The sequence below is a fragment of the Chionomys nivalis genome, chromosome 18 (genome assembly GCF_950005125.1).
Source record: "Chionomys nivalis chromosome 18, mChiNiv1.1, whole genome shotgun sequence".
Taxonomy (NCBI): domain Eukaryota; kingdom Metazoa; phylum Chordata; class Mammalia; order Rodentia; family Cricetidae; genus Chionomys; species Chionomys nivalis.
The window spans coordinates 16,228,166-16,253,292 of record NC_080103.1 but is presented as its reverse complement, the minus strand read 5'-3'; the positions used below and the strand labels follow the sequence as shown (position 1 = coordinate 16,253,292).

General features: G+C 45.2%; 1 protein-coding gene across 2 annotated transcripts in view; it reads left to right on the top strand.

The window, feature by feature from the left end:
* Positions 1–25,127, top strand: part of Slc22a15 (solute carrier family 22 member 15) — a 56,569-nt gene that overhangs the window by 13,237 nt on the left and 18,205 nt on the right. For both annotated transcript variants that reach the window (XR_009058637.1, XM_057793689.1), the window contains exons 3-8: positions 8,108–8,240; positions 8,872–9,036; positions 14,185–14,314; positions 18,941–19,156; positions 20,989–21,129; positions 23,475–23,560. Coding sequence is in view for 1 of the 2 variants with exons in the window: in XM_057793689.1 (XP_057649672.1) it covers positions 8,108–8,240; positions 8,872–9,036; positions 14,185–14,314; positions 18,941–19,156; positions 20,989–21,129; positions 23,475–23,560 (871 nt within the window). In the remaining variant the exon portion in view is untranslated. The remainder of the gene's footprint in view (positions 1–8,107; positions 8,241–8,871; positions 9,037–14,184; positions 14,315–18,940; positions 19,157–20,988; positions 21,130–23,474; positions 23,561–25,127) is intronic.

Genomic DNA, 25,127 nt, shown 5'->3' with positions numbered 1-25,127 from the left:
TCCCCCTCCACTTTTCAATTGTTTCCACAGTCTTCATTTTGGCAGTATTGCAACAGTCTGTGGTATATGCTTAGTCCAAGACATGGCTCTTGTTGAAGTTCTTTAGTCTAAAAATCAAAGTTTAAAAGCAAGGTCTTGGGCCAGCATGATAATGACTCAGAGGGTAAAGGCACTTGTTGCCTAGCCTGATGGCCTGAGTTTGATACCTGAACCCACATGAGAAAACCAACTCCTGCCAACTGTCCTCTGACTTTGACAAATGCCATGTGGCATACATGTCCCCCACCCACTAAATAAACACAAATAAAATAAAATAAATAAGAACTTTTATTTGCCTGTGTAGAGAGAGACCAAGCTAGTGTTTATAGAGCTCTACAGTCTAGGATAATGTGTTAAAACCCACAGGTTCTAGCTTCTACCAACATTTTATTGTACTTGATCTTGAAGGAACTGTTTTATGGGGGCTTGCGAAGGGTGAATAAAGGGTTATGTGATTAACACGGTATTTAATTTTTTAAAAATCCTCTAATCCAGGAGTCTTGACTATTCTCAAATGAGCTAATAGCCATTGGGGTGGATTTATGTGGCAGATTGCTGTCTGCTGTATTCAAATTATTCCCTGAGCTCTGAATCCTACAGAAAACACCAAATATCATGGAGACACACAATTATCATGCTTAATTAATGTTTGCAACCAAAAAGCGCAAGGTTGGAATCTTTAATATCATTGTGGATATTGAAGAGCTGAAGTTGACTGACTATTATCTTGAGATTAATATATTTTTCCTCAAGCAGGACCCTGGGGTCAAAAGACAGAGTATTAAAACTATTTGAAAAATTCGCTGCAATTAATTGCTGCAGGGGCTAATTTTTTTTTTTAATGTCTTGCTTCCTGACGCCTGTGCTACTGATTGTTATCGCCTGCACACTTCACCCATTAAGTGGTAATTCAGAGTGACAACTACATGGAAATGAAGCGAGTTAGTTAATCACCATGAAACCGCTCTGGAAATGCCCTGTCCAAGTACTCTCCCATCGCAGGAGCGCTCGCTGCCTGATTGGCTCCCAGAGGGAGGCTCCCTGCACAAAGCCATTTGTGATTTTTTTTTTTTTTTATTGTGGAGAAGACAAGGGCAAAGGGGTTAGTAAGGATGTTTGTGTGGACTTGTTATCTGTACCCGCTGAAGGTCCTGGAGAGCCCTCAAGGTCGTTCTTCGGGGTGTTAGGCAGCTGCTGTTGGCTCCAGCGGTGCAGTCTTGAGATACCCACAAGATAGGAGTCTGGCCTGCAGAAGTGGTCGCTGAGTTTGGTTTTTCCCCAAGTGTGACTTCAAGCTGCAGGGAGCTGGATCAGTGGGCATAGGCCAGTCTTGTTTACCCTTGTTTAGGTGGCTTGCCATAGCAACCAGGGACATAACTACCTTTGTCTTCCTTTGCGTTTTGACCTGGTGGGCTGAACAGCCATGGCTCTGTCCCCATTCCTTGGAATGCTGAAGAGGTACTTGTGAAATATACTGGGTCCCAGCACAATCCACCAGAGAGCCCTGGCACCATCAGCTGAGGGGTGGCATGGCTCTCAGGCCGGCTGGAGTCATTGAGAGCTGCATGCTCATGGCCATTGTTCTTAGTAGAAATTCTTGTTCGCTAATGAACAGGCTTTCACGAGCTAAACCTAAAACACAGTGTTCTTTAGATGTTAGATTGGGTATTGAAAGGATATCCCCTCGAATTCCAAATGTCCCCCATACTTCGTTTGATGAGAATGCCACCCAGTGGCTCTAAAGTAAAGATAGTCAGGTAGTCTCTGGGTACTCATAAGCCCTAGCGTAAGGCTTGACATAATGACACCACAGTGCTGTCGGTGTGAGGCCCGGTAGCACAGGTTGGAATCCCAGCAGTCAGGGAGCAGAGGCAGGAGGAGCACTGCCTGTTCAAGGTCAGCCAGAAACAAGAATCTACTGTTTGTGAAGATGCTCACTCGTTGCATACATAATTCAGTGAGTGTTAATTAGTACCAGCAGGCGCTGTAAGATTAGCACACGGGTTACAAATGTGCCCTCAGGAAGCTCAGTGTCATTTGGGAGAGACCAGGGAACACATGGCTCACTGTGCATCATGCAGAAGAAAGTGTGGGACGATATGGCAGGGAGAAGAGAGGGTCAGTTCCACTGGGGAGTGTCAGACCAAGCTGGGATGTGGACATTGTCACAGAGGATGAAGTGCAGCGGGGGAAGCTGGCTCTGTGGGGAGACGGAGGCCGGGGCCTACCCATGTACAAAGAATGGTTAGTTCCCGACAGGAGTCAGGCTTTCTGGCAGAAACAGAAATGTTTGCTTCCCTCCCGATGGCCATGCTCTCACCTGGCTCCTGCAAGGCAGGTCATGCATTGTAGATGGAGCTGTGGGCCGCTTCCTGCCACCCAGCTCCCGGCCGCCTGGCTAGCTTATGCCCCAAAATAACGACACACAAACTGTATTCATATAAACACTGCTTGGCCAATTTCTATTAATGTGTGTAGCACCACGAGGTGGTAACTTACCAGGGAGATTCTAGCCTATGTCCATCCTGGGTTGGAGCTTCATCGCATCTGCCCCAGAGAGGAGAGGAGCGGCTATGGCGTCTGAGCTCACTTCCTCTTCCTCCCAGCATTCTGTTCTGTTTACTCCACCCACCTAAAGGCTGGCCTATCAAATGGACCAAGGCAGTTTCTTTATTAGCCAATGACCTTCCTCCATCAATGCATCACTCATATGTGGGTGATAGGGTCATCACCTGCCCTGGGACTAAACAAGGAGAGCAAGAGAGAACCAGGTCTCCTTGGAGGAGGGAAATGACCTAATACTTGTCAAAACCTACTATGCATAGCTTTTACTTACCACATACGGCTCCTGTGTTGAGATCATGTGTCTCAACTACTTCTATGAAATGTCACCATAAACTAGGAGGATAAGTAGAAGAGAATAGGCCATTTAGGCCACAAGTGGAACACTAAGCAGTTAGACCTGTGACTTTCCTGATTGGCTGAGAGTCACGCTGCCCACACTGAAGTTCTCAAAGCTAGCAGAGAGGTCCCCCAGATCTCTAGGAGTCATGCTCACTGGAGGCGCATATGCTGCCGTGTCCGTGCTCTGAGGCCGTCTGGGAGCAAGGGGCAGTCCGGGAGCGTGGGGCAGTCCAGGAGCACGGGGCAGTCCGGAAGCACGGGGCAGTCCGGGAGCATGGGGGCAGACCGGGAGCACTGGGCACTCCGGGAGCGTGGGGCTCTCCGGGAGCACCGTGCAGCCCAGGAGCGTGGGCCACTCCGGGAGCACGGGGCAGCCCAGCAATACGCAATGTGGAAGGAAAAGCGGGCATCTGGGGCCCGTGTCATGTGGAGACCTGAGTATAGCACACAGACTGCAAGTCAGTGACACAAACCCAGCTTCAAACCAGAAACTGCATTGAGCATCTGCATTCAAGACATACACACCATGAGCTGAGGCACACCCTGGAGCATAATCCTAGCCGAATATGAAAACTTACAGTAAAAACTGCTATGGAACGTAACTCCAAAGCATTGTCATCTTTGCCCCCCTGTCAGTCTTCTGTTTCCTAAGCAGAGGGCACAGAGCATCTACTGCCTTTCTCTCTCTTCCTTTTCAGCAATACTTTATACTTTTCCTCAATGGTTCTCAGCCTGTAGGTCGCAACTTTGAGGTCAACTGACCCTTTTACAGGGGTCATCTAAGATCATCAGGAAACACAAATATTTGCATCATGATTCATAACAGTAGCAAAATTACAGTTATGAAGTAACAATTAAAATAATTTTGTGGTTGGAGGTCACCACAACACAAGGAACTATATTCAAGGGTCACGGCCCTAGGGAGGTGGAGACCACTGCTCTAAGTTACAGGATCTGCCTATCCCTACTTTCCTTCCGATGGCTGATTTTCCCGCATGTTTCCCGAGTAGAACAAATGCTGAGGACTAAAAATAGAAAATCTTTCCCCAGTATATTGTCGAGTCTGTGCGAAGGGAGGCTGTGGGGACAGGAGGAGAATAATGTATAGAAGTCGGTTGGTTAATTATCTAGCTGTAGACTGTGCAGCCTGCCTTTTGACAGCTCTTTGATGTCTGTATTTCTCATTACTTGGCTGCTAACTTTGCTTTTCGAATTATGCCTTAGCACGGAGTCCATTTTAGGGAAGTGCATTGTTTTTCTTCCAGATGATCTTATTTCTGCCGTGTCAGAGAAATCATTGATTCAACTTGACATCTCCATAAAGATGAAGGCTTGATGAATTGAGGACATGTTGAGGACACATCTATGGCCCCCTTTAAAACTCACCTCTAAGCTTTCTTCCACGTTTGGTTGGCGTAATCCGCTCCAGTAGGCATCAGTAATTCCTATCCCAAGATAACACAGCCTCTCTGGACACCAGGTCTCCATGCCTAGCCTGAGTCTGCTCTCTTCTAGAGGCCCCCATTCTGCCCAGGTCAGCCTGGCTCACTCGCAGCCTTGGACGAGCCTTCCCACTGTCCGCTTGCCATCTCCCTTCCACACTCTGTGTTGCAGCCAGGGCAGGTTTGTCCTCCGTGTATCCGTACTTCAGTCCCGTATTGGGACATCCCATTTATTCTCAGCCTTTAAACAAGTAAGACTGAAGTCTGAACAAAATCCTCTCGCAAATATGTCAGTGATAGCCGGCCAAGAGTCACTTTGCCTTCATTCGCATCACCTCTGCTCTCCCACCTCTCCTCCCCTTTAAAGAGCTGGAAGGCTCTGCTGAGCACCTGTGCTAGGCTCGCACCTGTGCTCGCCGTATTTATATTCCTTTCAGCTTTTATGGAGGGGGCACCTGCTCTTGTTTCTGCCCTGAATGGTGCCTGATTTCCTCTCAGACCTGTTTTCTGTAGCGTGAACGATGATATCTCCTTTTACCGCTAGGCCCTTCCAGTCCATTTTGAAATAGAATATAATAAATACTCATAGGGTCTATTTAGTGGTTAGAGAAGACCTATCTATAAAAGTAGATGTCTGTTTGCTTAGCCAGGTAAACATGAGAGGCTAAAAATATTTGTCTTTATAGTCTTCCTTTCCTACTAATACATGTGGAGAGAAAGTGGGATTTTTCATTTTGATTTGCAAGTGATTTTTTTCAATATGAAATGAATTAGTATAAAAAGGACATTCACTCTAATTGCTTTAGAATTTGGCCAACAACTAACAAAAAAAATAATAGGAGAGTCACTACTTTAGTAATCTCTAGCCAATAAGAACTTGAGTGACATATACATTTTGATTTTTAAAATCTGAAGATTCATGAAAATGTTTCTGGAGAATGTCAGAGTCACAATCATATTTTGATTGTTATAGCTTAATTTCTTATGTCCTGGTGATTTCCTGGTTTGGATATTACCTTGATACTAAATAACAACCACAGAGTAAAAGAATGAGCTAGCAACTGATGGTCTTTCAAGCCACTCCACACATTGGTCCATACAAGGATCATGTCTTACTGTATCTTAGATGAGTTTGGACAAAGTAAAACCATTCTAATCACATGATAGCTAAGTAATAAGAATTAACTGATGCTTTAGAGGAGTTGAAAATGGAAAATGTAAAACAGAGTCAGGGTAGGGCTGTGGAAAACTTTCTGTTAGCTGATGTTCCTGAACACTCATTCCCCTGTTCCTCAGCATTGAATTCATGGAGCTCTGCTCGGGAGAGACCCCAGACTCTAGCTAGCCACTCTCGAGTTAGCTTTGCAAAAATCTGCTTTTCTGCCTTTATGCTCGTTCTTGAATGTAGTTCAGGAGAAATGGGAGGGTGCCTTAGCCTAACCAGCACTGACTTGAAGAAAAATTAGTAGAAATTCCTTTGACACTTGGAACTGGCAGCCCGAGAAGCAGGACTTGGAATTTGCTGGTTAGCCATCCCTTGGGCCATTTCTTCCTAAGATCCTTGTCCAAGCTGACAGCTATTCAGTTGCTGAGGGATGGCACTGTAGCCTTCTTAGTGGCTATGAGAAATTTGGTAAATACAGTCAATGGACTCGTCATCTCCTCCTGACTGACAGACCTGACTCACTGTCCACCTGAGTATCCTGACCATGGAAACAGACTGGACTTCCTAAAGCATGGAGAAATTAAGACTAAACTTTCAAGCCGGTTTTTAAAAGTGTGCAAGCATGAGCATGAAGAGCAGGGTGAATATAGCAAGTGTTTGAATTCAGAGGTTAACTGTACTTAAGAGCCATTCCATCTGGCCCTGTTTCGTCTGTCACGGGAGCAGGGCTGTCCCTGTGATGGATGCTGAGCTGGCTTTTCTAGGACAACATGACAGTTAACACCTCATTTTTCCATTTCGGAATATGTCACCCTAGTTATTCCTTCCGCATTAAATATCCGTCTACAGAACTACCACTGTATCCAAAATGAATTAACTTTCCGCAAAACAAAATTCTTCTTCAAATGCCAGAGCTCTCTTCATCTCTCTTATATGAAATTCTAGCACGTATTATAGCCCTGTCTGTCATGATGCTTAGAACAGACGTGTCGAGACCTTCATCAACCCAGGCTTATAGGAGATACAGAGCAAGGAGAGAGATTAGCTGTGCTTCTGAGGCCCCAGTGAGTCGTCAAAGCCTGGGAAAGGGGTAAAATAAAAAACAGACAGGCACCCAGAAAAGTGCCACCTTGAGCCTTCTCAGTGAGAAGGGCTCTTGGGTTGCTCCGCAAGGGAGCTAGGAAGAGAAAAGGCACACATTTGTGTCCTCTGAGGGTCCACCTCTTGGCGTGCTTTACTGCCCTTCACTGGTGACCGTCACTGGCTGGGATGTCAGAAAATAGTGCTGAGCAGAGTGAGGCTGCCTTGTGCTGAAGTAGATCCTAGCCCTCTGGGAAGTTTTCATCGTGCTAAGTAAAGGTGCATGGCACAAAGGTTGCCATTTTAGTGTTTAAGTGTGCAATTCTGTGGCCTTAATATATTCACATTATTCTGCAACCATCACCATGGTCTGTCTCCAGAATGTTTTCATCATTCTACATGGAAAGTCTGTTCTCGTTAAGCAGTGACTCCCTTGCCCCTCCTCCCCTAACCCCTGGAACCACTGTTCTTCTCTGGGAAGCTCACTCTTGCAGATACCTCTGATGAGTAAAGTCATGCGACATTTATTCCTTCTGGCCTGGCTCGTTTCTGTAACATCTGAAGTTCATCCGGGCTGTAGCACCAATCAGATCGCATTAGTTTTAAAGGTTGAGTAATATTTTATTTACATGAGTATGGCATTCTACTTGTCTATTGATCTGTTGATTGACACAGGTTACTCTGACTTTGATTATTGGAAAGATGATGTGTTAACCTGGGTGTTGACAGAGGACCTGAATTTAGAATACACTGCTCATGGATACTCACCCAGAAGAGAATTGCAGGATCTAAATTTGTATTATTTTCTGTGGCCAAATGCTTTGCCTGCATGTATGTCTGTGCAGAGCCCTCAGAAACAGAAGACAGCATTGGATCCCCTGAAACTAGAGCTGCAGACAGTTGTCAGCCATCATGTAGGCCCTGGGAAGCAAACCTCTGTCCTCTGCAAGAGTAACCAAGTGCTCTAAACCTTTTGGGTCATCTCTCCACCTCCCTCCTCCATTTTAATATTTTGAGGAATGTGTTCAAGGAATTTTAAATATACTAATCTGCTAAACAAAAGATTTATTTGTTGACTACTTCATATGTGCCATGTGATGTCTAGGCATCAGAAAAATGGAAATAGAACAAGGCTTCTCCTCTCTGGACACTGCCAAGGAGGACTCGGGATAAGGCCACAGTCAGCAGTCACACGGGCAATTAGCACCCGTGTGCTGTGTTTAGTTCTGTTAGGAGTATATGAAGAATATTCTGGAAGTATGCCATAGCATCAGTGGTTCCCAGTGTTTCTGAAGCTGTCTCCTTGGATGTTGTCTATGATGAATATTGTACCAGATCTTGGTTAATGGTGACGGATGCGGTGGAGTTCCAGTGTCCGAGTCTGTGTTGGATACTAGGCTTATCTAGTTCAGTGTATATATTGTTCTCTGTGGCCTAAATGGACCCCTCATGTTTTTTTTTTTTTTTTTGCTTTTAGTGGTTTTTAATTGCCAGCCGATCTTACAAAGTCAGTGCGGCCAGCTCCTTTTTCTTCAGTGGTGTGTTTGTTGGCGTCATCTCCTTTGGTCAGCTTTCAGATCGTTTTGGGAGGAAAAAGGTCTATCTCACAGGTAATCTGTCACCATATTCTTATACTGAATAAGAGGTTTTGTTTCCCTGATACTCTTAGGAAATAATAAGGTTACTTCAAGTTCTCTGAGTCCGCAGGTGGACAGAGCTTCTGTTAATACACTGGCGAGAGGCCACACTGCAGCTAGCCATGACTCTGGCCAAGTGGTTTTCCAGAATGAGCTTATTTCTGTTAAAATACATTTTTTGACAGTGCTTTCTACAACCCCCAAATCTAAGCACTGTCCTGCTTCTAAAGAGAGCAGTGGAAGATTGCCGCAGCTCCCCTTCCTTTCCCTGCATCTCCCTGTGCCGGTTTATTTCGCATGTGCTCTATAGGATTTGGCATAGTGGTCTTGACAGGCAGGGTATGAGCGAGGATTTTCCTCTCCTAGCGTTATTATGAATAACTGAAAAGGGTGTGTGACCGACAGAAATTGTAAAACAAAGAAAGCAAGCCTTGGCTTTTCTTCATAGTTTTCAGGGCAAATTGTTAGGGGGGAAATGAACAACATAGCTCAGGACATTTACGTTTGCAAAGGTTTGCTTTACAAACTGATGAATAGAATTTATTTATTTTTTTCAAATGCTGCTTTGCTTCTGGGTCATTGAATATTGTTCCTCTCTTCCCAGGTTTTGCTCTTGACATCTTATTTGCTATCGCAAATGGATTTTCCCCCTCATATGAATTTTTTGCAGCGACTCGCTTCTTGGTGGGCATGATGAATGGAGGAATGTCCCTGGTGGCCTTTGTCTTGCTAAATGAATGCGTGGGCACCGCCTACTGGGCACTTGCAGGTACTGCGTCACTTGGTGCCGCTCTGGGTATGAGTGCCTCTGGGAAGCCATGCTGGGAACCAGCTTAACCCGAGTCTGAAAACACACTTGGACTTGAGGCATTTTATATCTCAAGGTTGAATATTCCTTACCCTAATGCTGGGGGCCAGAAGTGTTCCACATTTCACATTTCTATGCATAACGAAATGCCTTGGAGATGTGTCCCAATTCTAAACACAAAATGCATTTCCATTTCATAGCTGCTTTGTGCACACAGCCTGAAGGTGATGTTGTGCAGTATTTTTAGGTCTCTATTTTGGGCTCAGACCATCACAACCAAGGTAAAGTATGGATTTTTCCACTTGAGGGATGGTGTTGATTCTCAAAATGTTTCAGATTTTGGACCATTTGGAATTTGTGTGTGTGTGTGTTAGGGATACTCAGCCTGCTCAGCCTTGCTTTCTCCAGTGTGTTCTCAGGATGCCGGCTATCATGTTCACATTCCCTGGGCCTGCCTCACAGACGGTGTGGCGGCCACCCACCTCACGACCTGTCTGCAGATGACTGGGAGTGTCCCATTTCTCAGAACAGCATTCATCACTTTCCTCTTCCCCTGGGAAATAGTGCAGGGCGGGAAACACTGGGTGTTTTCTGCATCTTACTGACTCTTATTTCATGGATTTCCTCGTTTTCACTCCTCTCTCTGGTCACTAGAGGGCATTGGTGTAGTATTTTTACTGAGGCTAAATTTCTAAATCGAGTCCATATTCTGTATTGTTTCTAATAATTTCAGCATACTCTCAACGGCACACATACACCAAAAAGAATTACTTGAAATTTTTATATTTATTTATTTACATGTGTATGTGTATTCACATCCACACATGTGTGAGCACATGTACTTGTATGCACATGGTCAGAGAACGTCTTCAGGAGTCAGTTCTCTCCCTCAGCCCCGTGTGGGACTTGGGATTGAACTCAGATCATCAAGCCTGAACAGCAAGCACCTTTACCCACTGAGCCATCTCACTAGCCCCAGTAATTACTTTGAGAGGTCGTCTTAGGTAGAGTTTCTATTGCTGTGATGAAACACCATGACCAAAATCAACTTGGGGAGGAAAGGATTTATTCACCTTATTACTTATAGTCTATCATCCAGGGAAGCCAGGGCTGGGACTTAAGGCAGGGAGGAACTGAGGAAGAGCCCATGGAAGGATGCTGCTTATTGGCTTGCTTTTCGTGGCTTGCTCAAGCTGCTTGCTCACAGTGCCCAGGACCACCAGCCTGGGAGTGTCACATCCCCATCAAGAAAATGCACCGCAGGCTTGCCCATAGGCCAGTCTTGTGGGGATGTTTTCTTAGTTGAGATTCCCTCTTTCAAAATGACTCTAACTTGTGTCAAGTTGACATAACTGTCAAGAATAGAGGCTGGGGACTTGGAGAGATGGCCCAGTGAGTAAAGTGTTTGCTGACTTCAGATTCCCCAGCCAGGCGTGACAGTATGTCTGTCCCCTCTGCTAGAGAAATGGGAACAGAAGATCCCTGGGGCTCGCTGACCAACGAGACTAACAGAAGTGCCAAGGTCCTGATTCAGTGAGAGACCCTGTTCCAGACTACAATGTGGAGAGCAGTCGAGGAAGGCACGTCAGCCTCCGACCTCCACACGCACCTGCACACACACATCCCTACACTACACACACACACACATGCATGCATGCACACACACATCCCTACACTACACACACACACATACACATGCATGCATGCACACACACACATCCCTACACTACACACACACACGCACGCACATGCATGCATGCACACACAGACACACACGTTATGTGACTTCAAATATTGTCTGAGAGTGCCTGTCTAAACATCTACATCTTAGATTATAGATTTGTACTGATAACTTTTTGAGATCTTTTAAAAGCTTTCATTGACTTGACAATCATTAGTACAAACAATATTTTTGTACCATTATAGGAACAAAACTGGCCTTATGGTCAATAAAAATGTATCTAAATGACAATATTATGAGAAAATGCCATTGCCACTCTTTAGAACTAATTCACTTATTTAAAAAATTTCGGATTATAGTTACATTTCTTCCTTCCCTCCAACTGTCTCGTGTGCTCCTCCTTACCCTTCTTCAAATGCATGCCCTCTTTTTTTGTTAGTTGTTATTGTATGCATATATATATATATGCATGCATATATATTGGATTTTTATTCAAAATGCAGAGGAAGGTCTTGTGGCTTATGTTACGATGAGGAAAGTTAGGACCTCATACAGAAAGATTGTTCTCGTGGGTCTGTGACACCAGAGAAGAGAAATACACACTGAGGAGTCTTTCAGGAGCTGTGTGGTTGGCTGTGTGAGCCCAGTGGTGGTTCGGGCAAGGTGGGGGCTGTAGCAGGGAAGAAGGGGGAAGACTGAGCTTGATTTGGGTGGCCATGGCCTGGAGAGGAGTCGGCACAGAGGGGGGGCCTAAGCGAGACTTCAGGGTTCGGGTCTGGAAACTGGGACAGCCCCTGCTGCCTTCACACAACAAAGTTGGAACTAAACAGTATTTTCTGATCTGCCGACGTTTAGCCAGGTTCTCACTGAGCAGGGACAGGAGACTTGAAATGTTTAAGAAATAAGTGGCAAACCAATGTGAATGGAAGCATAAAGGCCCCCAGGTACATAGACATTAAGTGAACTATACATGGCATTCCAGAATTATAATAAAGGACTTGAAATGCCAAATTTTTCATAGTTTCAGCCAAATTTCCCAGGAGGCCCTTCTTATCTGCAGCTCTGTGTCTTGGGCCTGCATTGACGCCGCCGTCTGGACCCCTCCCCCTGTTGTCGTCACACTGTGTAAGGTTGCCAAGCGACGACATAGCTTTGAGTCATCTCCTCTTGCCCACCATGTCCTTTTGGTGGTACCTTCTTCCATTGGCTGTGGCAGAGTTTAGCTCTAAAGAGGCAGATGCAGGGCAAGCATTTGCTCAACATCTCACGACAGTGCGGCTGTGCTTCGGAGGTTTCTGAAACCAAGAAGTCTGGTGTTTCTCACCTCTGCTCTTCATCCTCTCCGAAAACTTTCTCAGTCAGAGACGAGACCCAGAAGTTCCAAGGGCAGTTTTTGAAATTACAAGTTCTGATTGGTCAAGATAAGGTTACTCTTACAGCTATGGGAACTGTGATTGGTTCTCTTGAACTACACAGCCAGATCTCCAGGATAGTGTGGTTGAGAGGTTGACAGAAAGGAAAGTAAGGCAGAACATCTTCTAAAGTGGATGCTCATAACCAGAGGCTTCCAGATGTCCTCCCTGCTCCCGCCCTGATTAATGGGGAGAGAGTGTAAACCCAAACCCACACTGTGATAGGATGCTGTGGTAGCTAACGCAATTGTCAGCTTGGTGTGTCAGGAAATACTTCAGTGAGCACACTCTGGGGCACGTCAGAGACTGACTGAGGAGCTACGACCCACCCTGAAGAAGGCGGCACCAGCCCAGGGGTTAAGGATGCAGGCTGAATAAAGAGGAAAGCAAAAGAGAAATGAGTGCCAACATTCACCTCTCTGCTTCCTGCTGTGCCCAACCAGGAGCAAACATCCTGACATTCCCACGGCCATGTTTCTCCACATGACGGACTCCAACCCTCTCAGAGTTACTGCTTCCTGTCCAATCCATTACCACAGCAAGGAGAAAGGCAGAGAGACCACAAGTATAGCATTGTGGAACAAGCATTAATTTGAGGAAATATTGGTAACGAAAACTACCTTTTGAGATCAGTGTTGTTATGCTTCAGTGATGAGAAGATGGAAGTTCACAAAGACAGTGACTTGTTCAAAATCACACTGCTGCAAAGTGGCTCTCAACCTTCAGTACAGTTCCTCATGCTCTGACGCCCTCCAACCATAAAATTGTTTTCATTGCTACTCCATAACTGAAATTTTACTACTTTATGAGTCATAATGTAAATATCTGATAATGCGGTGTATCTGATATGCGACCCCTGTGAAAGGGTCGTTTGACCCCAAAGGGGTCATGACCCATAGGTTGAGAACCACTGCTGTAGGATTTGGTAAAACTCAGGTTTCAACTTGATCCCTCTGAAACCAGCCTATCCTGTCCCCCGACTGTGTTCCTTTTGTGTGTGTCATCATAGGTGAATACTGCTGGCTGGGGAACCTTGTCCTTGGAAACCGGCCAGGTGCTATTTGATGCAGTATAATGAATCCAAACAGCTATTGATTGTCTTAAATCTCCAGGGGACTCCATACTGTCTCTATTCCTTTACTTGCTGAATTGCTACACACACACAGACGCACACAGACACACACCCTTTGGCTCTTTCTTTTCCTAGACAGGGTAAACAGTAGATTAGTCATCTTGTGTCATAAAGTGATAAGCTCTGAATGGTGATCAAAGAAAACATTTGCTTATAAGATCGTCATAGAAAAAATTAAGATGAACACAAGCAAAGCCTATCCAAAAGCCGCCTTTCCATAGAAACAAGAGAGGAGAAGGGAGTGGCTCAGAATGCCAGTGGACCTTGTACAGAGCCGGGCTTTGCCACATACAGCACACTGCGTCGCAGACACCTGCCTTGACCCTCACACTGTTCTATTGCTTGCTCTGACTATCAGAGTTTGAGCTGTGGAACCCACATGGTGGAAAGAAGGAGCCAGCTACCACAAGTTATCTTCTGACCTACTGAAGTGCACCGTGGTACCGTGACACACATAAGCCACACACATAGAGACACACGTACAATAAATACAAATAAAATAAACCTTAAAAAAAAAAAGATTAAGACCAGCATTGCCGGAACTGCATGACTTGAAAGTCCCATCACCCACATTGAAAAATACCTCCAGCTTCAGCCACAGACGCAGGCAGAAGTCAGGGAAGCAACCAGCCCCTACAGCACCTGGCAGAAGCCTTGCACTCCATCCTGTCCACCCCAGCTGCCCTTCCTCCAGTTTACAGGTTTCTGGCCCCTCTTGGTGTTATAGATTGAAGCTGGGCGTTTGCATAACCTTTCCTTGTGATCTGTCGCACACATTATTAGGGCAGGGCTGATGACTCATAGGAGGGCCTGCACACTGATCAGGGCAGGAAAGGGTGCTGTAGGTGGTCTTCGCCAGTGACAGTTCTCTTTCCCTGCATTAGGATCCATCGGTGGTCTCTTCTTCGCTGTTGGCATCGCGCAATATGCCCTGTTAGGATACTTCATTCGCTCCTGGAGGGCCCTAGCTGTTCTGGTCAACCTTCAGGGAATAGTCGTCTTCCTCTTGTCTTTGTAAGTAGACTTTTCTCGTGGAATTTTTGTCACACAAACAGAAGTGTCTTAGAAGGATATGAGCAAGCAATAAGCAGCGTCTCTCCTTTCAAGAGCTTGTCTGCAGTGAATTCTGGGAAGAGCTAAACTGCAAATGCTCAGTTCTTTTCAGCTCCTTGGAAGAGAGAGATGCTATTTAGTTATCTTAGAATGCAGGTGTCTCATGTTTAGAGTCATCAACTGCATTTGGCCTTCAGATGGTGGACATTTCTTTCTTTTCTCCTTCCTTCCTTCCTTCCTTCCTTCCTTCCTTCCTTCCTTCCTTCCTTCCTTCCTTCCTTCCTTCCTTCCTTCCTTCCTCCCTCCCTCCCTCCCTCCCTCCCTCCCTCCCTCCCTCCTTCTCTCCCTCTTTCTCTCCCCCCCCCCTTTCTCTCTTTCTCCCAGTGTCTTAATCTTAAAGCTCTTCCATCCAGATCTGGCCATGTGTGCAGCCGAGGTCTGATGCTGCTGTGGAGCTGAACATGTGGCCACAGCTGTTCCTCTTACAGGAGTCTCACTCAGTTCAGGGCCTCTAAGTGCAAAGTCCACATGAGATTCCTTGTCTGCAGGAGAGTACCAGAATAATTCCCAAGCCGGGGTGAACTCCAGTCCTAAGCCAGAGTAAACTCCAGTTCCCAGGCCAGGGTGGGCACCACAAACAGTGACCCAAGTGTCACATCACGATGCTTGGCCCCACCTTCAGCCTACCTAACCAGCTTTAATGTCGCCAGCGGGAGCTGTTTCTTCCCTAAGGTATCAGACTAAAATCTTTTGTGTAAACAAGAATTTCATCCAGTGATATCTGGGGTCTCTTTCTTTTACGACTTAAAGTAAAACAGATCCGTGGTAGTATCTTAATTTCAGTGCTCTGAAATTTGATAACTCTTTCTTCAGTTTCTAAGTTGAGGTTTGGTGGGATCTGAACTGAAATTCGTTTCCATGGTGTCTTTGAGAACAAGAGAACTATTAAATGCAGAAATGAACGTATCAGAATAGTTAACCTGTATTAAAGAAAAAACTCCATCAAAGGATTGAGTTATGTGAGCTGTGGTGAGGTAGTTTTATTATTATAAAGGGAAATAACATTTTATTAGCTTGCACATTGGACATTTTTGAAAGTAATAAAAGTGTGCTTCACATAGTGCATGGAGTTAATAAGCAGTCATGTAAATATCGGTGAGTAAATGAGTTTTCTTTTCAAATATTTAACAAAGCTCATGCTCCTGCACCTAGCCTGGCTCTCATGGCTCCTTCAGTCCAGGCAAATTCAATGCATGATGTGAGCCATTGGGCCTTTCTCTCTGAGTCTGCAGTCTATGTTAGTTACTGCTTAGTGCTCGATGAGGAAATGTTCTCACTGAGAGATGAATTCAGGACATGGATTATAGAAAGGAGGGAAATGGACTCAGGAGTTCTAAAAGTATTCCCATTCTCAATTGTCATTTTCAATATGATTGGTGAAGTCTTGGGTTTTTATTGCTAATTAATATTCTGAAAACACAAAGGCCAGGGAGTATATGACCACGGCCACAGACAATCATGTCAGGATTTTGATATGCTTCCTGATGGTTCTTCTTTACTCCTTCCAGTTCTGCCCTATTTAAATTTTGTTTTCATATGTTTCTGTATATAGGCAGGTCAGCTCTTTTCTTCAAATCCTTTTTATTTATATTAAGACCAAATTAAATCATTGTACCCAGTAGCTCTATATTGTATACAGTAGCTCTATATTGTACACATAGCTCTATATTGTACACAGTAGCTCTATATTGTACACATAGCTCTATATTGTACACAGTAGCTCTATATTGTACACAGTAGCTCTATATTGTACAAAGTGGCTCTATATTGTACACAGTGGCTCTATATTGTACACAGTAGCTCTATATTGTGTACAGTAGCTCTATATTGTACACAGTGGCTCTATATTGTATACAGTAGCTCTATATTGTACACTGTAGCTCTATATTGTATACAGTGGCTCTATATTGTACACAGTAGCTCTATATTGTACATGGTGGCTCTATATTGTGCACAGTAGTTCTATATTGTGTACAGTAGCTTCCAAAGAACAGTGTTGACTTGGTTGTGTACTTACTAGTCAATAACAATAATTAAATGCCAACAAGAAGGTGACTAAAGGATTTCACCAGACATTATAGGTGACTTTGATTAACAGTTCAGTGTTTTTTGCATGAGTGTCCTTGTCCCCAGTAGGTAAGTTCTGTGAAAGCTCCTTTTTGTCCCAGCACCTTTCCTCTCAGCACCTGTCATACTGCTCTGTGTAAAACAGAAATGCTCACTGAGTGGCTATTGACAGAACGACTGTTAATGAGCTTCTGGATCCTGTAGTTTTATTGCTCACTATCCTTCTTGAGAAGTATCAGGAATTTGAGAAAACAACAATCTTTTTCTTCAGATTTTTACTTAAGGCGGAGTGTCAGATTAGACTTTTTAAAAATAATGTGATTTGGCTTTGTGTTTAGTGAGGAAGAAAGACTTCTAGGCTGCAAAGATAGCTCAGTAAGTAAGAGTGCTTGCTTTGCACACCTGAAGACAAGTTCAGATCCTAGTACCCACATAAAGGGTTGAGTGTGGCCACATGCCCTGGTAAGCCAGCACTGAGGAAGGCAGAGAAAGGAGAAACCACACTAGTTCCGGGTTTGATGAGAGACTCTGCCTTAAAGGAATAAGGCAAAGAGTGAACAGATTAGAGGACCTGACATCCTCTGGCCTCTAAGAGCACAGCACATTAACCAGCACTCACATGTGCACAGGCACACACATGCACACACAGGCACACACGTACACACATGCACGTGCACACATACACACTCTAAATTTTTTTTAAAAGGCTTTCATTCTGTCATGGTTTTGTCTTTGGGACAAAACCTCTTTAAATGTCTGCAGAATGGTGAAGCAAAATCTACAGAGTATCTAAATTTTGAAACTGTGAGGACGCTAGTGGCATCCCACAAAGTGGTTCAACACTTCGTGGCTGTGTCAGGAAACCCCTGTTGTTCTGTAACTAGAAGTTACCCGGGAAGTAATTGTATTCTTTACAGTCTTGGTGAGACAGGAAAGGTCCTCAGGACACTCTGAAGCTGGCACATTAGATTACAGAAGTGGCAAAGATGTGTTATACCGTGTCATGCTTCTGTGTAGTCCAAAACTAACATCTCTCTCCTAATAACATGCCATTAGGTTAAAATACCTTTGAAATGTTTTGTTTGATTAGATAATAAAATTTTCTTTCTTTGTTTTTCTGTGAGATTTTTTTGTTTGTTTGTTTGTTTGCTTTTGGTTTATCAAGACAGGGTCTCTCTGTGTATCTTTGGCTGTCCTGGAACTCACTCTGTAGAGTAGACTGGCCTCGAACTCACAGAGAGCTGCCTGCCCCAGCCTCATGAGTGTTAGGTTTAAAGGTGTGCACTATCACGCCTGGCTGATAATGAAGACTTCTATCTCAATGTGAGATTTTCCAGAGCTTAAGAACCCAGTTGATTAGGCGTGCTGGTGCATGTCTGTAATCCCAACACTCTGGAATGTCTTAAATTCAGGAGTATCCTGGGCTATGTATCTAAGGCCAAACTGTTCTACGTAGTGAGACCATGTCTCAGGAAAAGAAAAAGACAAAAACATAAAGCAAGGCTGTGCCTACTGCTGTGTTGTCTACCAGCGTGTAATGGGGACGCAGAGTGTGCCTGACCTCTGACCTATGCTTGTGAGGAATGTGCATCATTCAGCACTGTAGAGGCAGGTGGATCTCTGTGAGTTCGAGGCCAGCCTGGTCTATGAGAGCTAGTTCCAGGACAGCCAGGACTGTTACACAGAGAAACCCTGTCTCAAAAAAAACAACAAGAACAAAACAAAAACAAACAAAGGTTTGCCATTCACTTACTGAAACTTAATTAAACAGAAATGGAAACTATTTACTGTAGTGATATTTTGTTTGTATTGTAACAAACAAAGCTTGCCTGAAGATTAGAGTGCAACGCTAAGCCACTAGAGGCCAGGCGGTGGTGGCTCACACCTTTAATCCCAGCGCTTGGGAGTCCCACACATTTAATCCCATCACGAGGAAGGTGGAGACAGGAGTGATATGGCTGGGTAGAGAGAGAGATATAAGGCAAGAGGAGACAGGAGCTCATTGAGTCTCAGGTTTGGTGGAGACAGTTGCAGTCTGAGGATGAAGTCTGAGGTGGCGGTCTGAGGACAGGATCGCCCCTTCAGTCTGAGGATTCGGTAGAGGTAAAAGGTCTCTCTCATGGCTAGCTGCGCTGCTTCTCTGATCTCTCAGCTTTCACCTCCTGATATCTGACTCTGGGTTTTTTATTGTTAAGAACAATTAGAATTGTTCTTAATAATAAAATTACCTTTATTAAAGCAATATTTGAAATGCATGTTCTCGGTTCCAACTAATAAAAGGAGCCACCATTTACTGTTGTCCCCCTTATTCTCCCTCCTGTGTCCCTGGGGAAGTTATATTTCAGGCTTGTGATGGAACTGAGCTGTGGTGAGGGACGCCACCTACAGAGGGGGGCTTTGTCTCCTTCCTCTGCATGCGCACCTGTATGAATATCCAGCCTTTAATGACATCTCTTTCAGATTCATTCCTGAATCACCTCGTTGGTTATACTCCCAGGGTCGACTGAGTGAGGCAGAAGAGGCTCTCTACCTCATTGCCAAGAGGAACCGCAAGCTCAAGTGCACGTTCTCACTCACATGTCCGGCCAACAGGAGCTGCAGGGAAACCGGAAGCTTCCTGGATCTCTTCCGTTACCGGGTCCTCCTAGGACACACTCTGATCCTGATGTTCATCTGGTATTTCTGGGAGATGTTATGGAACTTTCGGTTTGAATGCTAACGGGTTCCTGACAGCCTGGTCCTTCCACCGGGCTGCGGGAAGAGTGACCTCTTGTCACTATGAGGCTGCCTTGTTAAAACCCAAACCAGACAAGGCCCCTATCCCTCATTGCTTTCTGTGTGGAATCCTCTGATCTCTGGGAAATGTTATCTCTGGCACTGATAGGCTTACAGGAGGTTGAAGGAATGGATAGAACCACACATCAAGTCAGTTGATGAAGGGTTGCCACTCTGAGCCTGATACTCAGTTGCTTAGTGTATTCCAGCCTGCCTCTCAGAATGCTTCTGAGTTGGATAAGCTGCATCCAGGATTCTGGGTGACTCCTTTTAAAGAGTGAAGTTTCATGGAGAGGGTTGAGGAGGTTCATGTCCCAGGGTATAAGTGCACTGTGAATGGAGCTTAAGAGAACCTCTGAAAACCAAACCTGCAGTATAGTGCAGATGTTGCTAACTGGAGGTTCTTACTAGTTGGAAGCACATCCCTAGTGCACAGGAACCCTGAGCTCTAGTCAGCTCTGAGTCTACTTATCACATGGCCCGTCAGCTGGGCTGGAGGAAGTACTCACTTGTAAAGCTCCCTTTTGTGGTCTAAGGGAGTGAACCTAGCACATTATACATGTCAGACCAAATGTTCTACGGCTTTGTCTCTGAACTGTGTCCACAGTCCACCATAGCCTGTCCTTCACAGCCCAGGACACTTGGCCCACTGCTGTATTTCCAACCTGAGGGAAAAAGTGTTTCCTTTGCCACTTGACCCCGAAGCAGCCACAACACGACAGGCTTTTTCTAGCAAGAACAAAATAGAAGCAGTCGAGGAACCTCTTTAAACAGGCACTGGCCACGGTCAGCTGCAAAAGACGAACTGGTCGAGGTGGAAAGCCCAGACAGGAACCTGTGGGCTGTCAGCTGGCTGCATTTACTAGTCAAGACCAGTCTTATGGTCCTTAGGACCAGCTCTTCTTGCTGTGGTTTATCAGCACAGCTGATGCTCCTCTCACCACCTCACTGGGATTTGGAGCTTCAGGTTGGCACTCAGCTGAACTGAACTCCTTGGCACATCGTTCCTACTGCAGGACACAGACATGTGCCTGGCACAATGCCAGAGCTAGGAGGCGCTCCCTAAGTGTGAATTTCGATGATGGTGTGCAGAAATGAGTTACTATCTTTCAAGAGCCTCGCTCCCTGTTGATCTTCCCCAAAGGTCCCGATCTGCCGCTATACTGGCCATATCTTCTCACTCTGGTTTCTGTAGTACGTGGGCCTGTTGCAGATCATGGATGAGAAGTGACTAAGATCCTAGGGGCACAGAGAGCTTGGCATTTGTGGCCTGCAGTTGACCTACCTGAGGATCCATCTATTCTCTAGGCGTCCCCTGTTGGCTTTCCCCATAGGAGGCTTAGTCCAGCCTTCCTGATAATATCAAAAGACACGGGCCAGTGTTCCTCAGATTGTTGAACCCAATAAAGTAAGAATAGGACCATTGTTTCCACTTCAGTGCAAAAATGCTTGAGGAGGCAAGAACAATGTCTTTCCTCAAGCAGGAACTGTGCATTCGTTTGTTTTATATAACACACAGACATAAATCACTCCCAAAGCCCCATTATGCCTTTGTTTCTTAATAGGATGAAAGTTTAGATCAAGATAGAAAAGAAAGCTCAGTGGGAGAGTAAAACTCATTACTTGCAGCAGAGGGTTTTATATGGAACGGGTACTGTTTAATCTCCTGGAAAATCTTGTTTCTGCCCTGTGGACTTTTCTCTCACCTCTCAGTCCTTCTATCCCCAATGCAGGTTTGTGTGCAGCTTGGTGTACTATGGCCTCACCCTGAGTGCCGGTGACCTAGGGGGCAGTATTTATGCCAACCTGGCCTTATCTGGCCTCATAGAGATTCCATCCTACCCTCTCTGCATCTACCTGATTAACCAAAGATGGTGAGTATGGATGGCAATGAGGCGGACCTAGGGGCTGTGCATGGTAGCACACACATCGTCTTCCATATGTGCTTACCTAATTGTACGCTCTCTGGCTGTAGACAGTGTAGAGCCAGCACGGTTCATCAGTTTCTCTCAGGCTCAATGCAGCTAAGCTCACTTTTTATTGGAGTTGCTCTTGAGTTTTGTGTGTGTAAATGCTTGTGTAGGCTTTAACTCAGTGTAAAAGGCACTACCATCTGAGGGGCGTTAAGTAGTCTATGCAGATTCATAGGCCTGAACAATGTGGTTGTTACTCCAAGTAGATAGAATCCCATCAGCTCGGAATCCAGAAGGCCTTATAAGCAGGAAGACAAAACCTGACAGAACCAGAAAGACTCCCTTCCTCCTAGGAACTACTTAGAAGGGGCAGAGTAAACCCTGCTTTGCAAATTTCAACTGTTATTTCATAGCGCCCTGCATCCTGGTCTGTTTATCCCTCCTGTTATTTAGTGAGCGAAGGAACCAGTTGAGTTCGGCCATTTCTTCCTCCTAGACATTGCAACCAAGGTTCCTTTGGGGTTATGTAGACTCATTAATAAAAGAGTTTAGGAACAGACTTGGAAGGAGTTTGAGAGCATTTTTCTTAGAGTTTGAAAGAAAAGTAACAGGGTGGGCAGGCTGGAAATCCAGGTAGAAGGGAGAAGATAGAGAGAAAGCAACACCTTTTGAGGATAGGGAACCTGCTGTCCCGAGTGCCGAGGAAAATGTGCTTAGCCTTTGGCCGGTATCTGGGGGAGAGGAAGAGAAGGATCAAGAAGCAAATGCTAAGTACCAGGCCAGCCTGTTACAGGTTGTTGTTTATTTTTATTTTTAAAAAGCAAAGAGTAAGCACTCGGGAGGCAGAGGCAGGCGGATCTCTGTGAGTTCAAGGCCAGCCTGACCTACAAGAGCTAGTTCCAGGACAGGATCCAAAGCTACAGAGAAACCCTGCCTCGAAAAACCAAGAAAAAAAAGGTGAAGAGTAAAACCTTACTGAGCATAGGAGTGGGATAGTGAGCAGAAGGAAGACACCAGGGAAGCACTGGGCCAGGAGCTGTAATATCCCAACTCTCCTGCCGCAGCTGCCAGCATGTTCCAGCTGAGAGTCCTGCAGCCCAAATGCAGGACTCTGCTCAGCTGGAGGTTTTTCTCCTAGACAGCATTGCAGTTGCTTTGTCTGAGTCTTCTGCTAGTGACCATCACTGGGATCATCATGGCCCCAGAAGCAGATCAGCCATCGCACCCAGCATCCCTCTAAGAGTAGTACATCTACCTCTTTTGCAGCTAGCTACAGGCTCCTCTGTATGCCTCTGGTGGCCACTTCCAGTATCGCCAGGAAACTATTCAACAATAGCCTTTGCCTGGGGCCTGCCTCTCATGTGCAGTGTTACTCAAAAGCCATTCCTTGCTAGATGTTAAACATAGCATGGAAATAGCTGTCAAAAAGACACCCGATCTTTCCTGCCTTCCAGCAGCTACTGCTTCAAGGCAGGGCTGGAATACAAAGAGGACAAGGTCGGTGCCTTTGGGGTCAAGCAGACCTGGGTTTCATTCTAGTCTGAGCCATGTGTTAGCTTTCCAACTGCAATAAGCTCCCCCCACTAGGCTTCCATTTATAATTATTCTAAAACCAGCCATCCTAAAGTTACCCTGACAGATTAGCTACCAGAATTACAATACTGACGTTTCTAGCAGAGGACCTGACCTTTTGCGGTCCCTTAGAAAGTGGAGATTAGCGTAGCATCTTTCTTCTAAACATGAGCCTCTTATTTGGAAATGAAAGTGTGTAGTACATTTTACTTAACTAGAAACCACTAACCAGAATTTTTTCCTGTTTATATTTCTAAACGATTGAAACAAATACAGACAGACAAAAACGGCTCCCCCAAGCCCTGTATTTAAATTTTCCGACCCCATAAGAGTTGGATAACCAGAGATCAACACAAACTAGAGGACTCCATTCTCTTCATCGGTCTCCATCTCTAAAAGATGGGACGTGCAACAGCACATTCTGCACGGTTGCTATTGGGACTGAGGGAGGTAACAGGTGGCGTGCGGTAAGATAGTCCTGCCACAGCCTGCACTCTGGAAATACAGTGGTTCTTTCCCTGTGGACATGATCTGACCCTGCCATGTACTGGACTTCCTTTTCGTGCTTCTGTATATCCTGGTCTGTCTCCTGAGCAGCTGCATTTGCCACTCAAAAAAAAAAAAAAAGAAAGAAAGAAAGAAAGAAAGATTAAGTCTAGGACACTTAACTAGGAAAGGGAAGATGAGTTTCTAAGATTCTTTAGCGAAATAAGGGATTTTCTCCTATTATTTAGGTTTGGTCGGAAGCGGACACTTGCAGCATTTCTGTGCCTCGGAGGACTGGCCTGTCTTATTGTGATGTTTCTCCCCGAAAAGAAAGGTATGCCTCTCGCATTTCCGTGAGGACTTTGAACAGCACTTCTATCACAGTGAATCTCAACGTAGTGAAGGGATTACCATATGCCGTGCTTCGTTTCTATGATTGCATATTATTTAGCAATTGTGTGGGCTATAATGGGCCAGATTCTTTGCATTGCCTGAACCATTCTCTGGGTGAACAATGTGCTCAAAGGTGTGCTATTAATTCTTTTAGGCTATTAAGCTACCATCTGGGGTGTCTGGGATGCAGCACTGGCGACGCTAGAGTTGTCTAGTTTATGACAGGGAAGGCCAAAGCCTCTTGTGCACTGAAACTCCTTCCTAGCTACAAATGAAACTCACACTCCAGCCAGTCTCAAGACTGGAGATTGGACACTCGTTCTCAAAGGTGGCTTTGGAACCCCTACATGTCTCCATCTGGTACCCCAAGGTTAATAAGTGTAACAGCAACACCATAAGAGTAGCATTCCCTATCCATCACAGTGGTTGTGCTTTTGGCTATTTTTAAGTGTGAATGAGGGCTGCTGGAATGACTCGGGTGGTAATGACCCTTGCCACCGAGCCCTGTGACCTGATTTGATCACAAGTACTTGTATAATGAAGGTGAGAACAGTCCCCACAGTTGATATCTGACTTCCACGCACATGCTGTGGTACACACATGTGCAGACACAAATACACACACACACACAGATGGAGGGAGGGAGGGAGCAAGGGAGGGAGGGAGAGAGAGAGAGAGAGAAACAAATGGATGGACATAATTTTAAAAACTAAGTGCAAATAAAGTATATTTGTAGGAAGCTTTGGTGTTTTTATAACTCTTTAGCTTTACTACACAGCACAGCTTTAGATGTTACTCTGGGAGGTAATGTAGGTCAGTTGGTAGCGTGCTCATCTAGACCACATGAAGCCGTAGGTTCAGTCCTCAGGACCATATAAAATGTAGGCATGGTAACAAATGTGTAACCCTGGCACTCTGGAGATATAGGCAGGAGGCTCAGAAGTTCAAGACCATCCTTGGCTACATAACAAGTTTGAGGTCAGCCTGGGATACATGACACCATCCCATTTAACATTGTTACCCCTAAATAGGAGTTCTGGAAAGCCAGATATGGCGAGTATGCTAGCAGTTCCAGCACTCAAGAAACTGAAGCAGCAGGATCCCAAATTCAAGGTCAACCTGTGTTATGTAGCAAATCAGAGGCAGGACTGGGCTACATAGCAAGATGCTCTCTCAACAATAAAAGAGATTCTGCAGATACATAGGTACTTGCAAGCTTCCAAGCTTTTTTGCTTGTGTTCCTTTTTTGGTACTTGCACATTGGCAGCATGACTGTTTCTGCACAGGGGGATGTGGTTTTCAGTGAAGGGGGTCCTAACAGCTTTGCTTCAAGGGCACAGGGCCAGTAGCACCCTGCACTTTGTTTGAGAATTTGATTGTTGTCATGTGACTCTTGTGCTCCAGGTGAGAGTCACGGAGCTAGTCTGGCATAGCTTGGTAACTTCTGGAAAGCATTGTTCTTTCCCCATCAGAGTGGCCTGCATGATAAGTGCCCCTCACCAAGTTCT